The 20346-nt window shown below is 46.1% G+C and overlaps 1 protein-coding gene across 4 annotated transcripts in view; it reads right to left on the minus strand.

The window, feature by feature from the left end:
* Positions 1-1197: 1197 nt before the first annotated feature.
* Positions 1198-20346, minus strand: part of Frmpd3 (FERM and PDZ domain containing 3) — a 139071-nt gene continuing 119922 nt past the window's right edge. For all 4 annotated transcript variants that reach the window (XM_078034421.1, XM_078034419.1, XM_078034418.1 and 1 more), the window contains 3 exons: positions 18443-18587; positions 6963-7784; positions 1198-5162 (listed from right to left, as the gene is read on the minus strand). In XM_078034421.1, the coding sequence (XP_077890547.1) occupies positions 2116-5162; positions 6963-7784; positions 18443-18587 (4014 nt within the window). In that variant the 3' untranslated portion in view covers positions 1198-2115. The remainder of the gene's footprint in view (positions 5163-6962; positions 7785-18442; positions 18588-20346) is intronic.

A 20346-nucleotide genomic window follows, 5' to 3' on the forward strand; every position in this document is an offset into this window, starting at 1 on the left:
TGGGAGGAGGAGGATCCTTAGCTCTCATTACCCACTGGGGCCCCGGTACCTGGGAGTAGAGACACAGGTGGAGCATTCACAGGGCTGCCACTGAATAATAATTCAAGGACACAAGGACACCCACACAGAGGCACTGCAAAGACTTATTGGGATAATAAGATGAATATATTTAATCATTCTTGTCTGAAAAACAAGACATAAATTAGTGTATATATATATATAATTTATATATTTATGTAGTATATATACTATATACAGACATTAGAAAATGTTCCCTCCCTATGAGGCTGAGGGAGAGGTGAATGATGGCAGTGGAATGACACAGGCAGGGCCTGAGTGGTGAAGGTATAGGATCAAGAAGTTGGGAGAAGAGGAAGACCACGCGAGCGCTCTGGCTGGCAGTGGTCGTGGGGGACAGGGTTCCCCACTGGCTGCATCTCTGGCCCATTAAACAACTTGGTCCTGTGGGAGCAGGGGCAAGGAGGGGGGCTGGCTTCTTCAGAAGGAGCATCCCCCCTCCTTGCAGGGAGGAAGAACTAACCACTCAGGGGGGTTATTGCGCTAGGGGTTACCAAGGATGGGCAGGGGTTCAGCACAGTGTACATCTTTATAAAACTCACAGAAGAACGAGAGATTTCACATGGGCCTCTCGCACAGTGATGAAAGAGAGGCAGACACAGAGCCTGAGGGCGCAGGAACAGGGAGGGATGGAGAGGTGGATGAGAATCAATCTATACAGAAGAAACATTGGCTTTCCTTGTTCCCTACAATGAGAGGATTGGTAGGGACTCCGTGTCTTCACTCCTAGGAAGGTTGCAGGGGGTGGGGGTCGGGGGAAGCACTGGTGGTGGCGGTGATGGCAGCGGCAGCGGCGGAGGTGGTGGTGGTGGTGGTGGCGGCAGTGGAGGTGGCGGCAGCAGCGGTGGTGGCAGCGGCAATAGGAGATGTGTCGAGGAGGATGCTAAACAGTGTGAATTCCCTTCCAGATGGCTCTGGAGAGGGAGAGAGAGGTGCAGGGCTGCACCGGGTAAGGCGCTCAGCTTCTTTTCTTAGAGAGACAAATCCACAGGGTCAATACACAGCCAAAAGCATATACTCAGGATTAACATATCACGCTAGCTTCCAGAAATTTAAGATATAGTCATCGACGCCCCCCCCACCCCATCCCCTTCCCCCCTCCCCCCACCCCCCACCCCAACCATAGCTAAGTCAACTCCTAAGGACAGTCTGTCTGGTAGAGATGTCGAAAGAGGAGCCACACACCTTTGGCAACAGCCCCTGCATGGGACTGGGCTGCACCGTGTGGACTCCCAGGCCTGCGCTGGGTCTCCCCAGGGCAGACGTTTTCACCAGGTACCTTACCCAACGAGTGGGGTGATCCCAGAGGCTTGCTCCCTAGTGGACTGAGCTGCCCTGCCCATCAGCAAGGGGCAGGGTGCTTTGGAGATGGCTGGTGTGGAGCTGCTGGACCTGGGGGCAAGGGCTCCCAAGGCTACCAGCCTGTTGGGCTGGCCACTGACAGCCAGGCACGGCTGTTTTCCGCACACAACCCACCTGGGCATAGGCCCTTGGGGTGGCTCCTGCCTGGTGAGCGGGAGCCCAAGGGTGGGCGGGCAGATCTGGACAGAGCGCCTCTCTCCTCAGCTTGGCGCTGTGGCCTACTGCTACTACCACTGTTCCCGGGAAGGGAGCAGATGCCAGGAGGAGCTTGAGACCTTGGCTCCCCTGCTGCCCAACTTGGAGCAGGAAGTGAGCCTGATGTCACCTCTCAGCCCCAGAGAAGAGATAAAATACAGCTCTGTGGTGAGCGTAGTGGCGAGGGGCCTCTGCCCTCACAGTGACACCAAGAGGCCAGGGAAGGGGTGAAGACACCCAGGGCGGCAGCTAGGCCTGCAGCCCTTAAGAGAGAGCCCCAGTCAAGGGAATTTTCACTCCCTGGAGACTGATGGGCTCTTGGACCCTGATTGGCCCAGCGCGCACACACACGCACACATACACACACACACACACACACACACACACACACACACACACACACTCACCACAAGATGCAAGGACCACAAAGCTCAAACCTGGGGCTGTGGGTGGGGTCGGGGGCAGGCCTGGGCAGATGCCCTACTTAATAATGGTTTTTAAGGAGCGGGTGAATGTGCTCATAACAGTCGCTGAAGTTGGGGAGCCTGGTGGGGGCCCTGTGGCTGCCCCTGTAGCTGCTGCTGCTGCTGCAGCTGCCTGCTGCTGCTGCTGCTGCTGCTGGTTAAGGTTCCGGGCTGTGGACTCCTCAGCTGCACGCAGCAGGAAGGTGTAATTCCTCACCACCTCTTCCACCTTGGCCAGAAGCTCTTGGCGCTGGGCCTCGGAGCGCACGATGAATACCAGCCGCACAAAGGTCTCAATGAGGCTGCTCAGCACCTGGAAACTGCCTGTGATGGCTGCCAACATGTGAGTCGGGCTCTTGTCCACATTGGCCACCCGGCGGCAGGAGGCCCGGAGCTCCTTGAACTTGAGAGCTAGCTCCAGCTTGTACTCAGAGATCTGAGAGACATAGGGCTTAGGGGCACGAGCCTCGGGGCTGGCCACACACTGCCTCAAGACTGTCAGCAGTTCATTGGTATCTAGCCGGGCAGCCAGGAAGCCATCAGGGAGGCCATAGGCATGGGCACGCAGGGCATTGATCTTGGCCAGGCTCCCCTCGAAGGTGGACACCCGAAGGTCAATCTCCTGGGTGCGGGAGGCCTCGGGGCTGCTGCTGCAGGTGGCAGCATCCAGCACCTGCAGGGTCCTGCTTACTACAGGCACCACCTGCTCATCCAACTTCATGCCAGGCAGAATCTTCATGGGGATGGAGTAGGAGAGCTCATCCTTGCCATCACTGGCATCATCTGCCATATCACACTTGCGGTAGTAGAAGCAATAGCGAATGGAGCAGCACTTGCTAGTCTCACTGTCCTCATCTAGATCGGCAGGCTTCCGGTACACCTCCTCTGGCAGTGAGAACACGGCCATTGGCCTGGGGCCTTTGGTCTCAGGGGTAACCTGGACATATGAGGGGTCTCCCAGGGTTGGTGATTCCACAGACTTGCTTTTGGGACCCAAGCCTAGGGGGAGGCCTGCCTCTACCTCCTTGGCCTCCCTGGGCAGCATGCCCAGGGGTGGGTGTGGGTAGACATCTGAGGTCAGCGAAGCCCTGTCACCTTGGTCCAGCTCACTGATGCTGTAACGGCGCATCAGCTTCCTGTAGTTGGGAGCTCCCAGACACTCACCCCCCGAGGCACACGTGGTCAGGCACGAAACACCACTTTCTGGGTCCGATCGGCACTCTCGAGATTCCAGGCTGGTGGAACGGATGCGTCGGATATTGATGGGGCTACCAAGGCTCAAGCCTGGGCCAGCCTCTGGCTGTCTCTGGGTAGGGGGGACCCTGTCCCTCTCCCTCCCCTGGAGGCCAGGCACCGGTGTCTGGGCAGCCTGTGGTCGGCCCCCTCGGCAGATGCGCTTGCAGTCACAGCTACGCCTTTGCTCGCGGGACATGCCAGGCCCCTGTTGCACGGGGCTGCTGCGTAGCTGGCAGCTGCAGCGGCCAGGTGCGGGAGGTTGCAGGTACTCAGTGCCCGGTAGCTCCCCCTGGCTTGGTGGCTTTAGAAGTTCCTCGAGGAACTCCAGCTCATACTGCTTTACCTTCTGCAGCTGCGCCTGTCGCTCGTCAGTCTCCTTCTTTTGGCGGGTGGGGAAGGTGGCAGAGAATAAATTGCGTAGCCGGAAAGGACCACGGGATGACTTGGGCTTTGTGGGACCTTCAGAGGATGAGTGGGCTCCATCCAGTGTCGTCTCAAGCTTCCTGGAGGGCATGGTGCTCACCTGCCGGCTGCTAGCCTGTGGCCTTAATGGACTCTGGCCTTGAGGTTGGCAGCTAGGGCTCTGGCCTCGTGACTGGCTGCTGGGGCTGTGACCACGGGGCTGGCAGCTAGGGCTGTGGCTTCGAGGCTGGCAGCTGGGGCTCTGCAGAGCCATTGGGTACCCAGCTCGGGGGGCCAGGCTTGTCTCCTCAAGTTTGCTGCTCTTGGAAGTACTTTCCAGTTGCCCCTTCTCTCCCTGGCTGGAGACAGTGCCCTGCTTGTGTGGCGGAGGCTTTGCACCCTCTGCTCCACCCTTGCCTGCCACCTCCCCTGGAGCTTGCTTGCCCACTGACTCTCGACTTGCTCGTGAAAGATGATAGCTTTTGGGAGGGAAACTTGGAACAGGAAGCCTATCCTCTTGTGGGGAGAGGTGTAGGCTGTCAGCCCGGCTGCCTGGGGGTGCTCTGGGGCTGGAGGAGACCTCTGTGCCCAGCTGCTGCTGGGAATTCCGTGAGGTCTCTGGAGCACCGGAGCTCATTTTAAACTTCAGATTCTTATTGGCGCTGCTGCTCACCATGCTAACTTCTGGTCTGCCCATGCTGACTTCTGGCCTTCCCCCACTGGCCTCCAACTGTCTCTCCCCTCTGCTTGGGGGGTTCACCAAAGCCCCGCCAGGAGTGGCTAGACTCTTACTGTGAACCACCTGTTGTAGGGCAGCCGAGATGATGGCTGGAGTCACACTGCCTTTTGGGTCCAGGATAAGCTTGGGGCTCAACCTGACCTCCTTAGGCAGATTCTCTCTCATCTCCGAGACCTGTTCTTCACTAATGGATGGTGTGGCTGCTCTCAGTGACATCTCTAGGCCTGCCTTAGTGTGGCCAGGCCCTTTGTCCTCAGGAACTGGGGGCAGTAGGCTCAGATTCTTCTGCTCACTAAGCTGTGGAGACAGCGCTGGGTGCACTGCCAGGGAGTATGATCGCTCTCCCTGTGTTTGGGTCTCTGAGTGGGGCAGCTTTCTCCGAGCCCCTGGGGGGCCAGGACTCTGGCCTGTGACAGTTGGCTGGAGGGATGAGTTGGGATCCGGGCGCCCAAGAGAGTAAGGGGCCGTGAGAACGGCCTGGGCTGCACAACTCTGGATCCGGAAGGGCAGGTCCTTGCGGGCAAGGAGGCTGTCCTTGTTGAGGTGTTGGGCCAGGAAGTAGGTGGTATTCTGGTGCTGCTTCATGGCCGACATCATCTCAGACATGTCTGTGAGCTCTGAAGAGTTAGTTTCATGGCCCGAGTCCAGCGATGATTCGGGAGTGATTGTGGCCAGCACAATCAGACCTGAATGAACAGGGATGGGATTTGTTATACTTACTGATATCAAGTTCTTTTCCAATCAGATATAGAGTTGGTGGAGGCCAAGGTTAGCCAACAGTGTTTAAAACTGGGGAAAACTAAGGCCTGAGAGGAATTCAGGGCTGAGGATGGGAGGAGAGGTGGGGAGGGGACAGAAAGGAGCAAGTTGTAAGAAGGGGTATGAAAGGATGGAATCCAAAAAAGTAACAAAAGAGGCGAAGAGAAGATCTGGGCAGTTTGGTGGCAAATTAACATGCAAATCACATGCAAAAAACAGCCATGCTAATCAACATTATTTTTAGATTCAACAGCTAGGAAATTTCTGTTAATTGTCCTGAAGAGGGCTGGCAATGAGAGAACCCTCTCTATTCCTCCTCATCTGGCCAGGCTGCCCACAGTCTTTGCAGCTGAGGCCATTTAGCTGAGCATGTCCCCTCTCTGGCAGTCACATGGGCCTCAGGCCTGGGAGTAGCTAGCTCTTGGAGCTGTAGAGTCTAAGCAAAGAGAAATACTGGCCCCAGGGTGGGGGGAGGTGATAACAAACATGTAGGGGCTGCCTACGTCAAGGGGGCCCTCATATACAGAAATGGCAGGCTTCCTCTGATGCAGCATCCCATCACCCTCTCTGTCCACAATCTTCCTGGCCTCATGTGCTTGTTCAGATCCCTTATTGCTCCCTATTTCTTTTCTGTTACTATGTCATTTACCTCTCTCTCTCTCTCTCTCTCTCTCTCTCTCTCTCTCTCTCTCTCTCTCTCTCTCTCTCTCTCTTGCACTGGGGATTGATTCCAGGGGTACTTTACAATGAGTTACATTCCCAGCCCCTTTAAATTTTTATCTTGAAATAGGGTCTCACTAAGTTGCTTAGGGCCTCACTAAGTTGCTGAGCCTAGCTTTGAATTTGTGATTCTCCTGTCTCTGTTTCCTGAGTTGCTAGGATTCAGGTATGCACTACTGTGCACAGCTACCTCTAACTATGGGTACATGTCTGATGTGTTTGTCTAGAATGGACATACATGTGACTATTTCAGCCATGTTTGATGACTCTCCTATCCACTAATAGTTAATAGCAGTAGCTCCCACTTACTGAGTCCTTACTGTTGTGCAAAACAGTGTTTAAGTGCTTTGACTAAATGATCGCATTTAATCCTCACAATAACCCAACATGATGTGACTACTGTTCTCAAACCAATTTAAGATAACAGAGAGGCTCTGAAACAAAAAGTGCCTTGCATCGGGTCACACTGTCTGTGAATGAGGAAACCAGGACTCCGAGATGCCCCTGACTTAGAGCCATGTTCTCAGGTAAGATAAAGACCTTAGCCCTTAGCAATGTTGGCTTCCCCAATCCTAGGTCACTAGGTGGTTAGTTAGTCCTGTTTTTTTTCTTCCAGTCATGTGCATGCTGATATTATTTGCCTAGCTTCTGTATATCTCACGATTTTTTTCTCTCATCCTTCCTCCTAGCCTGGCTCTGTAGCTGTCATGGCTCTAATCCCTGGGTTCTATCTGTAAGACATGTCCAGAGAGATGGACTAGAGATGGAATGGTAAGGGCCAGACCTCTGGCTAGAGCTGAGGAGCCCATCCTGGTCACAGCATTGTTGCTCTGCAAACACTAACTGGATGACCTCTGTGCCATCTACTGCTACTGCTCTGACACACCACAGTGACTTTAATGTCTGTTTGAGAAGAAGCAACATTATCTGTTGGCTCTTCCTGGCCGGAAGAAGGAAGAGGAGGAAGAAGGAAGAGGAGGAAAAAGGGAGAAGGAACAGGCCATTACCTGCAGTCTGTGGGGGTGGGGGGTGCGGTCCATCTTCTGAAGCAGCCAGAGCTTCCAGAGCCTGCAGGGTGGACACTAGAGCATCATCTAGCTCCTGGGCATGATCTCGAACTGTCCGGGTCTGCACACTGTCAATCAGCGTCACTGGAATCTCATCATACAAGAGCCCACGAAGGTGGCGTCCTTGCTCCTGGCTTTGGACTGCTCGGCGCTTGGGGTCATCCTCATCAGAGCTGTTGTCTCGGAAACCAGGGGGTGGGGCAGCAATGGCAGGCAACAGAGAAGTTGTTTCATCTTCCTCTTCCTCTTCCTCCTCACTCCCAGGTGGTGGGAGGGACATCAAGTCTACCATATTGTCACGAGAGGAGCCAGGCCTCCCGCCTTTGCGAGGGCCCTGCTGCTCCTGGAATTTGGCTTTGCATGAGTCACAGTAGAAATTCAGGGCTTCAGCCCCTAGGGAATTGTCCAAGGTGTAGGACCGGGCCCTGCTGGCACAAGGCTCATGGTCTAGGCTGGCTGCATCAAAGTCATCAGGGACCACATCGTAACCTTGGCCAGAGCTTTTGGACGTGGGGTCAGACTTGGTCCGGGGCCTGGTCTCCTCAAAGAAGATTAGGTTCTCGTTGACATCTGTCCGGCTTTCCTGCTCCTTCCTTTGTTCCCGCATGTGGAGGTAGCAGAAGCTGACAAGCTCAGAGTCGGTAGGCGGGGGCGTGCAGCGGCTCGACTTCCTGGGGCTGGCGCCCATGCTGCCCACATAACTACTCTCCTTTTTCCCCAGGTGGCCCCCAGTGACAGGGCGGTGGGCACTGTGCATGTAATCTAAACCCAGAAAGAGAATCAACAGATGAGCCCTAATGCTGAGGACAGTGGCTGAGCTCCCTTGACATGTCTGGATCTTGTCCCTGTTGCACAGATGGCAAGCAGATACCAAGAGAAAGCATTATCTGGCTAGAGATCACAGGGAGGGGAGTTGATGGGACATGTCCCTGCTGACCCTGAAAGTGCAGTGAGTGAATCTTAAGGCCTGAACTGCTAATAACCCCATCACCTTTGAAATGGGAAAAAGCATGGGGTGAGGTGGGGGTGGGGAAATGCCTGACAGCTGAGCACTGCTGGACTCCTACCTCTGGTATGCAGTCAGCTATAAACATTTAAAGAGGTGAGGTTTACTTTACTCCTTTGAGAACTGTCACTGTGGGACCTGCACTTTTTCAGAGCTATCTCAGCCTCCAGTGCTCTATTGCTCCTGTTATCTTGGTTCTCTCCTAGCCCAAGGAAATGCATCTGACAAGCTACTATTACTTTACTGAGAAAGTGTTAATCCAACTAGTGTAATGCCCAATAATTTGTGGTTCAAAGTAGACTGTTGACAGAGGGGCCCTAAAAGAATAGCTGTCTACTTAGTAGAATTCTGGGTATCTGAATGTGTAAAGGGTATGGCAGATATGACAGGATGTGCTATATGGAAGAAGGGTGGGGTTGAATTCTCATAATTCTTCAAAGCTTATTACTTTCCTGTGTTCATGCAGGGCCAGCCCCGCCTGCTACACATACATGTGATAAAATGCTCTTATCAATAGTTTGTTCTTTATTTTTGGTACTGGGCATTGAACTTAGGGGTGCTTTACCACTGAGCCCTTTTCAATTTTACTTCTATTTTTTGAGACAGGGTCTCAGGTGCTTAGGACCCAAGTATCTGAGGCTGGCCTTGAACTTGCAATCCTCTTGCCCTAGCCTCCCAAATAACTAAGATTATAAGCATGTACCACCCCACTGGCATTAATAGCTCTTGATGGTAGGTGCTTACATCTGAGAACTATTTGCAGCAAATGTTTTATTTCTTTTTGGGGGGTAGGTACTGGGGATTGAACTCAGGGGCACTCAACCACTGAGCCACATCCCCAGCCCTGTTTTGTATTTTATTTAGAAACAGGGTCTCACTGAGTTGCTTAGTGCCTCACTGTTTCAGAAGCTGGCTTGAATTCATGATCCTCCTGCCTCAGCCTCCCAAGTTGCTGGGATTACAGGAATGTGCCACTGCACCCGGTAGCAAATGCTTTATTTCTGAATGGCTTCTCTCTCATGCTGTTTTGGGAGCCCTTCTGCATGTTATCTGTGAGGATGCACTCAGACAGCAACAGCTCTTTCTGCTATCAGCAGGTAGACAGCAAGCATTAACAGGTCAATTTATTAAACATGATCCCATTTAATCTTCACAATCCAATGAGAGGAAGAAACTGACCCAGATGGTCACATGACTTATCTAAAGTCACATGAGTCATACATGACAATTTGAATTTGATCCCAGATATGAGGGGCTTCAAAACCCATGTTTTCAACCATTACTCTACAGTTTATCATTGTGGTCAAGAATCTATAAAACAAGACTTCAAAATGCTTTCCGGCTGGGGATGTAGCTCACTGATACAGCACTTGCCCAGCATGCACAAAGCCCTGGGTTCAATACCCAGTACTATAAATATAAACAAAACACAAAAAATGCCTTTCCATCTCCAGTTGAATAGGGCGTGGTGGCTCATGTCTATAATCCCAGAGACTTTGGAGGCTGTGGCGGGAGGATGGCAAGTATGAGGCCAGCCTTGGCAATTTATTTTTTTTTTAATTTTTTTTCTTATTTATTTTTTTTTAAAGAGAGACGAGAGAGAGAGAGAGAGAGAGAGAGAGAGAGAGAGAGAGAGAGAGAGAGAGAGAGAATTTTTATATTTTATTTTTTAGTTTTTGGCAGACACAACATCTTTGTATGTGGTGCTGAGGATCGAACCCGGGCCGCACGCATGCCAGGCGAGCACGCTAACGCTTGAGCCACATCCCCAGCCCTAAGCCTTGGCAATTTAAATAAAATAAAAAGGGCTAGGGTTCAGTGGTAATGTGCTTCTGTGTTTAATCCCAGTACAAAAACAAGAACAACAAACAAACTTTAGTTTGGCAGGGTCAGTATGTCAGTGTTAACTCTTGTTAGAGTTTATAGCTTTGACAAATGCACAGCACTGGAACTAACAACAGAGCCCCAAAACACATGAAGGAAAAACTGAATTTAAGGAGGAAATACACAATACAACTGTAATTGGAGAATTTATCTTTTTTTTTTTTTTTTTTTTTTTGGTACCAGGGATTGAACCCAGGGACATTTAACTGCTGAGCCACATCCCCAGCCCTTTATATTTTAAATTTTGAGACAGAGTCTTACTAAGTTGCTGAGGGTCTTGCTAAGTTGCTGAGATTGGCCTCAAACTTGTGATCCTCCTGCTTCAGCCTCCTGAGCTGCTGGAATTACAGGCAAGCACCACAATGCCTGGTTGTAGTTGAAGAATTCAATATTCTACTTTTTATAATAGTTAAAACAAAAGCAGATAAACAAGGAAATAGAGGACCTGAACAATATTATAAACCAACTAGATCTAACACATCTTATAGAGCACTCTCTCTAACACCAGCAGAATATACATTCTTCTTAATTGCACTTGGAATGTTGTCCCAGATAGACTGTGTGTTGGCCATAAAATAAGTCTCAATAAATTTAAAAGAAATGAAATTATATAAAGCATTTTTTCTGCACAGAACAGAATTCAATTAAAAATCAATAATAGAAATTTGGGAAATTCACAAATAAGTGGAAATTTAACAAAATACTCTTAAATAACCAATAGATCAAAGAAGAAATCACCAGAAAAATTATAAAATACTTTGAGATCAATGAAAATGAATATATGATATGCCAAAACTTTTGGGATCTAGCTAAAGCAGTTCTTAAAGAGGTAATGTAGCTATAAATGCCTATACTTTAAAAGAAGAAAGATTTCAAATCAATAACCTAAACTTCCACCTTAAAAAACCAGAAAAAGAGCTATCTATTTTTTTAATAATTTTTTTAAAATTCTTTTTTTTAAGAGAGAGTGAGAGGGAGAGAGAGAGAGAATTTTTAATATTTTATTTTTTAGTTATCGGCGGACACAACATCTTTCTTTGTATGTGGTGCTGAGGATCAAACCCGGGCTGCACGCATGCCAGGTGAGCGTGCTACCACTTGAGCCACATCCCCAGCCCAAGAGCTATCTAAATATAAGGCAAGCATAAGGAAATACTGGAGGATAGAGGATTGGAAAGTAGAGAAAATTAACAAAACTAAAACTTGTTTCTTTGAGAAGATAAATCAAATTTATCTTTTTGCAACCATCAATCTGAAAAATAAAATCAGAAAACAATTCTATTTATGATAGTACCAAAAGAATAAAATAAATATGAATTTAACAAAAGAACACTTGTATCCTGAAAACTACAAAATATTTGTCAAAGACAGTAATGAAGATGTAAATAAAGAGAAAAGATATTCTATGTTCATGGTTTGACAGACTTAATATTAAGATGGAAATACTTTCCCAAATTAATCTACAGATTCAATGAAGTCCTTATCAGAATCCAAGATGAATTTGCAGAAATTTACAAGCTAATTCAAAAACTCATACATAATTGCAAGGGACCCAGAATAACCAAAATTATCTTGAAAAAGAACAAAGGAGGAAGACTCATGCTTCTTGATTTCAAAATATAAAACAAAGCAATAATAATCAAAATAGTGTAGTGCTGGCAGATCAATGCAATAGAATTGAGAGTCCTGAAATAAACCCTCATGTTTATGGTTGAATAGCTCAATTTAAAAATGGACATAGTCAGGCATAATGACAGACACCTGTAATCACAGTGACTCTGCAGGCTGAGGCAGGAAAATTGCAAGTTTAAGGCCAGCCTTGGCAATATAGAAAGACCCTGTCTCAATTATAATTTTTTTCACTATTTGATATATTGCCTTTTAACTTGATTTTCTGAAATAATTACTTCACTGTTTATGTTTTTTAAAAAGTTAATTATTTGCTGTTATCATTTTCCCTCTAAGTTCAACTTTAGCTACATTTCATGTTTTTGTTGTAAGTTTTTTCTTATTACTATTTCTCAATAAAATATTTTTAAAATGCAAAAAAAAAAAGAAAGACCCTGTCTCAAAAATAAAATAAAAAGGGCTGGGGATGTAGCTCAATGGTAGAGTACCCCTGGGTTCAAGGTTCCTCCCCAGTATTACATAAAAAAGGGACAAATTATTTGAAAAAATGTTTCATCAAAGAAGATATATAAACAGACAATAAATGCATGAAAGATGTTCAACATGATTAGCCACCTGGACATTAAAAAAAGACAGACAATAACAAGTGTTAGGCTATGGTGAAATTGTAACTGTAATCCATTGCTTGTGGAATGTAAAGCGGTATGGTCACTTTGGTTGTTCCTCTAAAGGTTAAACACGGGGTTATCAGTTGATCAGGTATTCTGTTCCTAAGTAGATAATGAAAATACATGTCCTTGGGGCTGGGGGTGTGGCTCACTGGTAGAGAACTTGCCTAGCATGTTTGAGGCACTGGGTTAGATTCTCAGCACCATATAAAAATAAATAAATTGTGTAATGTTTTGAACGACCAACAATAAAAAATAAATAAATAAATAAATAAAATGAAGTATTATGTCCATCTTCAACTAAAAAAATATTTTAAAAATATTTTTGGTACCAGCTTATAAAAAGCTGGACATGAATGTTTATAAAATTATTATTTATAATAGCCAAAAAGAAGAAACAACCCAAGTGTCCATCAACTGATGAATGGATAAAGAAAATATATCCAATGAAATATTACACAGTCATAAAAGGAATGAAGTACTGATATATGCTACAACTTGGATGACCCCTGAAAATATTAAGCTAACTGAAAAAAGCATGTCACAAAAGACCATATATTGTATGATTTAATTTATATGAAACATTCAGAATAGGCTAAGCTATAGAGACAAAAAGTACCTCAGTAATTGCTTAGGGCTGTGTGGCAATTAGAGGGAAAAGAGGAGTGACTACTACTAGTGTGTGTGTATGTGTGTGTGTGTGTGTATTTTTGTTACTGGGGATTGAACTCAGGGCACATGACCACTGAGCCACATCTTCAGCCCTATTTTGTATTTTATTTAGAGACAGGGTCTCACTGAGTGGCTGAGTGCCTCACTTTTGCTGAGGCTGGTTTTGAACTTGTGATCTTCCTGCCGCAGCTTCCCAAGCCTCTGGGATTACAGGCGTGCTTTTTTAGAGGAGAGGTGAAAATGTTCTAAAATTAAAATTTGGAGATAGTTATACAACCCAGTGACTATACTAAATATATTTAAAAACACTGGTTTATATACTTTAAATGGGTAAATTGCATGGTTTGAAAATTATATCTAAATAAAATTTAACTATTTTTTTAAAGAGAGAGGGAGGGAATTTTTAATATTTATTTTTAGTTATCAGCGGACACAACATCTTTGTTTGTATGTGGTGCTGAGGATCGAACCCTGGCCGCATGCATGCCAGGCGAGCGTGCTACCGCTTGAGCCACATCCCCAGCCCCAAATTTAACTATTTAAAAATAAAAAGTGCTGGGCACATGATAAACTCTCAATCCTTATGAGAAGCAAAAAAAAAAAAAAAAAGTGCACTGCACTGTGAAACCACTTTGTGCAGTTTATCTCATGTAATCCTGTCAAATTCCCTGTGAAGTAGATAATATTATTATCCTCATTTTACAGATGAGGACACTAAGATTCCATTTAAACAACCAAGATATGGCAGAGTGGGGACTGGAATCCAAGTCTCTGTCTTCAGATGCCAAGTTCTTCTGGTTTTCTAAAGCTCATGGTGCCCTTCCAAATAGAAATTCAATAATTAGATTGAATGGGTTCATATCTGGCCTTACTGGTTATATCTATGGACCTCTGGATCTCTTGGGGAGATAGTATTTAATGACCCTCATACCAGGCCTCTGAGGCTTATGGAAGAAGCGCTCCAGGGGAACATTGAGCCAGAAGAATGAACTATCTATATATGATGTCTATCCACCTCAAGGTATTTTCTGCAGGTTTTTGGGGATGTACTGGGTGGTAACTCCTCTTAGGCAAAGGTTGGAGTTTTTTTGTTTGTTTTGGTACTGCTTATTGAATCCAGACCTGCTTTACCAATTAACTACACCTCCAGCCATTTTATTTATTTATTTTATCTTGAAACAGGGTCTTGCTAATTTGCCTAGGGCCTCACTAAGACTGAGGCTGGAATCAAATCTGTGGTCTTCCTGCCTTAGCCTCCTGAGTCACTGGGATTACAGATCTGAGCCACTGCTCCCAGCCAAAGGCTGGAATTCTCCCTATAAGCTGGAAGCATCTCCCAATAGTAGACTGTCAAGGCCAGGTCATACCCCACCTACCACTTGGTACTGTGACTTTTAGGTCAGAGAAGAGAGTATGCCTGGAGAAGCTCAAAGCTCCTCCATGCAGAAGGTTAGAAAAGCCAGTGAAACTAGGTGTGTTTGGCGGATGGCTGGGACACCATGACTCCTAGATTTCAAATCTTTGTAAATTGCTCATGAGCTTTCCCTGAGGGGGAGTGTCCTAGTTTATTCTTCTATATTCAGCCACCCAGAAGATTGACTTAAAATGCTTACAAAGAACAGGACAGTAAACTGACAGGAGTTACTAAACAGAATATGTAGATGCACATGCCTATATACACAGTCTGAATAACATTGACTCATCCAGCTTTCTAGTACTTGGTTATTCTGTATTCTACAATCCAATAATCACTGGTCATAATGATGACCTAGGGCCTTGCAAGAAACTCATGTTCTTTCTGAATCATCAAAAAAAATTAAAAATCAAAAGGTCTATTTAGTGGCAGAGTACTTGCCTAGCATTGGTGAGGCCCTGGGTTCCATCTTCAGTACCACCAAAACAAATGTCTATTATATTCAGTCTAATTTTAATATTCCATGCATGTTGCTGGGTTTTACCTACATGAAAAGTGATAAGTCATGTGTAGAATATTCAGTAGCCATTAACTAGAATATTCAATTTACCACAATAAACTGTTTCTAGCCATGATAGAAAATGTAGAGTGAATTCCTCCAACTGAGGTTCTAACAGGGGTCCCCAAGGCTTTATTTTCTGGGATTCCCTCAGGATATAGGGAGCTCAGGGTTAGAGAGAGATGGCAGCTGCCTCTGGATTTTCTGACCCCTCAGACTAGATGGAGAATTGGCATTCATGTGAGCCATTCTCTAAGTTTACAGCCTTTCTGGGCCTTCAAACACAGGTGTTGTTTTGTTGTGACTATTGAATTTCCCCTCTATAAATATAAAGATACTAACTATATTAGCATTCTCCCCTTAATCATCTGTCTGTGTATATTTACCCCCACTGGACTCTAAGCTATGTAAAGTCAAGGATAATGTCTATTATTCCCAGCTGTGGCCCCCCCAATGCCTGGTACAATGAATATTTGAGAAATGTGTGCATAATGAACAAGTAAAATACCAACTTTGGTGAAATTACTGAGAGGGAATTCCTTCCTTACAACATCCCATTCTCCTTTTTTCCTGGGTATGGGAGTGGTGATGGCTTCTCTTTCCCAGTTTTTGGTTTAAAGGTCAGGTAGGCTAAACACCATGTTAGACAAGCTGGCACCCAGAAACTCCTGTGGGATAAGAATACAGAGCTAGCCATACATCTTCCTCCTTTTGAGAGAGACAAGGTCCTGAGTAGGCTAAGGCTTTGGCTCCTCAGGAAAAGGCCCAGCTGAGGTTGGGTGGAGGCCTAAACCCTAAAGGCTTTTGCTAAAGAACAACAGTCAGCACTGGGGCATCTGTTCTGGAATGAATGTTGAGAGGAAATGGATCTGAGCTTTGGATCTTGGTCCTAGGATTCTACAAGAGCAGAATCTCTGCAATATAACCTGGGCTGAGGTCTCCTCAATAGCATCCTTTCTTTCCCTGGGACCATGAAGTAAGAAGTGCACCCCATCCCTCCTGCTTTGCTGGGATAGCCACAGTTCTGTGAACTCATGCAGAGACAGGAAGATCACCTCACAGCACCTAGTAGCAAGAGTTCTGGGTACCTGCTATCAACCCAGTATCTAACAGTTCAGAAGGATAAGAAACCAAGGCCCTGGTGAGGTGCTACCAAGCTCAAGTTGTGGCTCTTGTCTATTTAGCCAGAAGAGATGGGAAAGGAAGATCAGAAGCTATTTGCATCTGTCCCTGAGCTATTTTTACACTAAGAAGAAAAAGCCCTATAAACAACAGAGACACCACAGTGGTCTGTTTGGCTCCTGAGCCTCTGTCAGTTTGCAGATACAAGGGTTTATCAGGAATCAGGGAGGAGGGCTCTAAAGCTATGCCTAGCTGTAAGAGAATCCCATGAAGCAGATTTGCCTTTTGAAAAGTGACAGGGAAGCAACATGGGAGGTGTTTGCTCAGCAAGGCTGCAGGGATTTGTGATACCATGTCCTTCACTTGGTGCTACTATCCCAGAGCAAGGGGAACACTTGGATCCAGCATTGGTTAAGGTGTTGATGGGATGTCAAACTTTTTCTCAGACAGATTGGGACTACGAGCTATCACTAGCACCTGCTAAAAGTGGATCCCCCTGAAAAACTCTGTCACATCTGGTCCTTGGCTGGGTTCCAGGTTCTTTCTTCTGCCTTCCCATTTCCCTTTTTCTCTCTCCATCCTGCTCAGTAAGAGGTACAGTTTACTCGGATGTGATTAAACAGAAGAGGACCACAGGTGACACTGATAATGCTAATGCTGGCTTTTCTAATTTTTGGCCATCTGTAGGTTTGCAAGTATGCACCTGCCTCTTCAGAGCTATTCACCTGAAGATGTGTAGCACCACCCTCCTCTGGTTTCTTCATATTCCAACTCAGCTCTTTTGCATCTCTCTAATGAAGCCCCCTTCATGTGCTTTGGGGCCACCTATCATTTCCCAAATATGTTTAGCAGATTTTCTTTTAATTCTTATGGACAATATTTTGGGCTTGTCATGAGATTTGTGACGGACTTGTTTGTGATAAAGAGAGGGAAGAAGACATGTATGTAGGGAAATGACACACAGGCAGGACATCCATCAGGACTGTGTTTCTATTCTCAAAAACACCTCAGGGGGCTGGGGTTGTGGCTCAGTGGTAGAGTACTTGCCTAGCATGTATGAGGTACTGGGTTCAATCCTCAACACCACATAAAAATAAATAAAATATAGGTATTTTGTCCATCTACAACTAAGAATATATTTTTTAAAGAGAGAGAGAGAGAGGGAGATAAGAGAGAGAGATAATTTTTAAATATTTATTTTCAGTGGACACAACATCTTTATTTTATTTTTATGTGGTGGTGAAGATTGAACCCAGTGCCCCGCACCTGCCAGGTGAGCACATTACCGCTTGAGCAACATCCCCAGACCCAAGAATATATTTTTTAAAAAAACACCTCAGTCTAGATCAGAAGTGAAAAATTCTAAAAACCAAGAAAGTATTTTTTAATTAGTTAATTATTTTTTTTTCAGTGCTACGGATTGAACCTGGTGCTTAGTGCATGCTACAGAAGTGCTCTATCACTGAGCCACATCCCCAGCCCACAAGAAAGTCATGAAGAGAGAAGAAATAGTCAACAGGCAAAGGCAAATGGATCAAAAGATTTAAGCATGTGGAAAGGGTGACTACTAGATGTTAAGTTTCAGCTTTGCCCATGATACTTGGGAGCTGGGGTGGGGGAGCACTTCCTGCATGTATATGAGCCTGAGGTCTAATATGTGGAATACCTGCTCTTAGGGTCACCTTTTTCTCTAGCTTCAGTTCTGGGCAGCAGTGTCTGGACTAGGCTAATTTTTCCCAAGGCCCCTGGAGAGCTTTGAGAAGTATCTACACTGAGTTGCCTAACTGGGACGTCTTCTGTCCAGAGGCTGCACTTGTTATTCATCATAATCCTTTCCTATCCCAAAACCTTCTTCTTGGCCTGCCCAGACTCCCTGCCACCTACCCCACCCCAGCCTTCAATGGCCTTGTATTTCAGACAAGTTTGTGAAGCCCCACTATGATTATCAAAAAAGGAAATCTCTCCTCATTATCAATCCCACTTCAACTAAGCCAGAACATGCAGGAATCTCCCCCTGGCTTACTATACCTCTAAAGCTTTGTCTTAGATCCATTGCAACTGTTATTTTGAGACAGAATCTCACTGTGTTTTCCATTCTTGTCTTGAACTTGCAATCCTTCAACTTCAGTCTCAGGAGTAGCTGGGATTACAGGTGTGCACCACTATGCCTTGCCAAAGCAATTCTTTAATTGGCTCTCCTGTGTGTGTGCTATTTTTATCTTATTCACCAACTTAATCAGAATGTGTTGCCACAGGCATCCTTTGTAGAATAGGCACATGCTGTCTTTCCCATGGGGTCAGGGTGTGCCAGTTAAGATGCATGCTACAGTGCTCACTAGTGGGAAACCTGGTACTGTTTTTTTTTTTTTTTGCAAGGAGTAAGTGCTATGGCAGCAGAGCTCCTCCCTCCACATCTCTAGGGTCCAAAGGGCCTCTGGCACATGGAAAACTGAGGCTGAGCCCTACCTGCCTTGATCATTGGAGGTGGAAGAGGCTGGCTGGCAGGCCTAGAGAAGACCATCTTCCTGGAATCCAGCAAGAGGCGGCAGTACCCCGCAATCAGGCAGGCAAAGTTGGTGGCTTCAGGCCACTCCATCAACAGCACCAGAGGCTGCAGAAAAGATGCAAAGAAACATAAAGTTGTGAGAAAGTGGAAGGCAAGTACATTTTCAGGAGGATTGTAACAACACCAACAAGAAAAAAGATGGCTTCTATTGTTATAAGAACCATGTTTTCTGAACCAAAAATTGAGGCAAATAACCTGACAAACAGTTTCTTCTGATTTGAGAATTTCTGTGTAGTATTTTCTTACCCACATATCAAAATTCAATCAACCTTTACTCACACATTTGATGAAGCACCTTTACTGAAAAAGACCAGAATTATATAACATCACATAACTATTGTGACTGGTTGTATTTGTGCTTTTCACAGCTCAGCAGATGTGCAGGCCAGTTGAGAGAGCTGGGGGTCTAGGCTAGGCTGAGGAATGACCTGGAACATCTTTATTTGTGTGTGTGTGTGTGTGTGGGGGTACTGGGAATTAAATCCAGGGCCTTGTGCATCCAAGGCAAATACTGTACCAACTGAGCTATATCCCCAGCCCAACTGGGACATCTTTAACTGTAAGCAATTTGTGTGCAAGAATCATCTCATACTCATCTACATAGGCCCCTACAATACCCAGAGCAGTCCTTGAACATAGGGGACACTCTATGGAATCAAGTCCTAACTGTCCTTTTAGGGCCAAATACTTTCTGGCCTGCAGTCCTGCTCAGATCTTCTTGAATGTCCTCTCTTTCCCAAAGTGGCCTTGAGATTTGCATTGGTGCTGCTTTTTATGTTGGTACTGGGGATTGAACCCAGGGCCTTGTACATGAGGGCCCTACCACTGAACTACATCCCCAACCCTTTTTATTTCATTTCCAGATAGGGTCTCAGTAGGTTGCTGAGGCTGGCCTCACACTTGTGATCCTCTTGCCTCAGACTTCCAAGTAGCTGGGGAAAAAAATACACACACACACACACACACACACACATGATTGAACCCAGGGGCACTTAACCACTGGACCATTGATCCCCAGCCCCTTTTTGTATTTTATTTAGAGACAGGGTCTTGCTGAGTTGCTAAGTGTCTCCCCAAATTGCTGAGGTGGGCTTTAAACTTGCAATCCTCTTGCCTCAGCCTCCGAAGCCACTGGGATTACAGGCATGTGCCATGGTGCCTGGCTAGCTGAAATTATAGATGTGCACCACTATATGCAGCTATGGTTTGGATGAAAAATGATTGCCAAAGATGCAGGTGTTAAAGGCTTGGTCCTCAGTGCAGCAGTGTTCAGAGCAGGGCCTTGGAGAGGTGATTGGATTATGAGGGCTCTGAATTCATCAGTGGATTAATTCATTTATGGATTCATAGCTTCAAGCATTTTGGAGGAGTGGCTTTGTTTTAAAAGTGAGCTCTCTCCTTGCTTCCTCGCTGTTGTGATGTGACAGCTTTTCTGTACATGTGCTCCCTGCCATGATGTTCTGCCTTGCCTAAGGCCTGGAAACCATGGACTTCTGAAATCATGAGCCAAAATAAATCTTTTAAATTGATTTTCTCAATAATTTTGTCACAGTGATGGTAAGCTGGCTAACATAGATATCTAGCAATTATATACAAAAAAACCAGTACCCTTTCAAGAAAACTTTCTAATATCTCTACTATAGTTTTAAAAGTATGACTTGATTACCTATGGATCACACTGAAGTCACTGAGGGTTCCAATCTCCCTGGTCTTCATATAATGACTACTGAAGACTGTCTAAAGAGGGATCCATGGGGATGTGGGTGGCCACAGCATTTTGGAATTCCCAGACCAGGCATTAACA

The sequence above is a fragment of the Ictidomys tridecemlineatus genome, chromosome X (assembly GCF_052094955.1).
Source record: "Ictidomys tridecemlineatus isolate mIctTri1 chromosome X, mIctTri1.hap1, whole genome shotgun sequence".
Lineage (NCBI taxonomy): Eukaryota > Metazoa > Chordata > Mammalia > Rodentia > Sciuridae > Ictidomys > Ictidomys tridecemlineatus.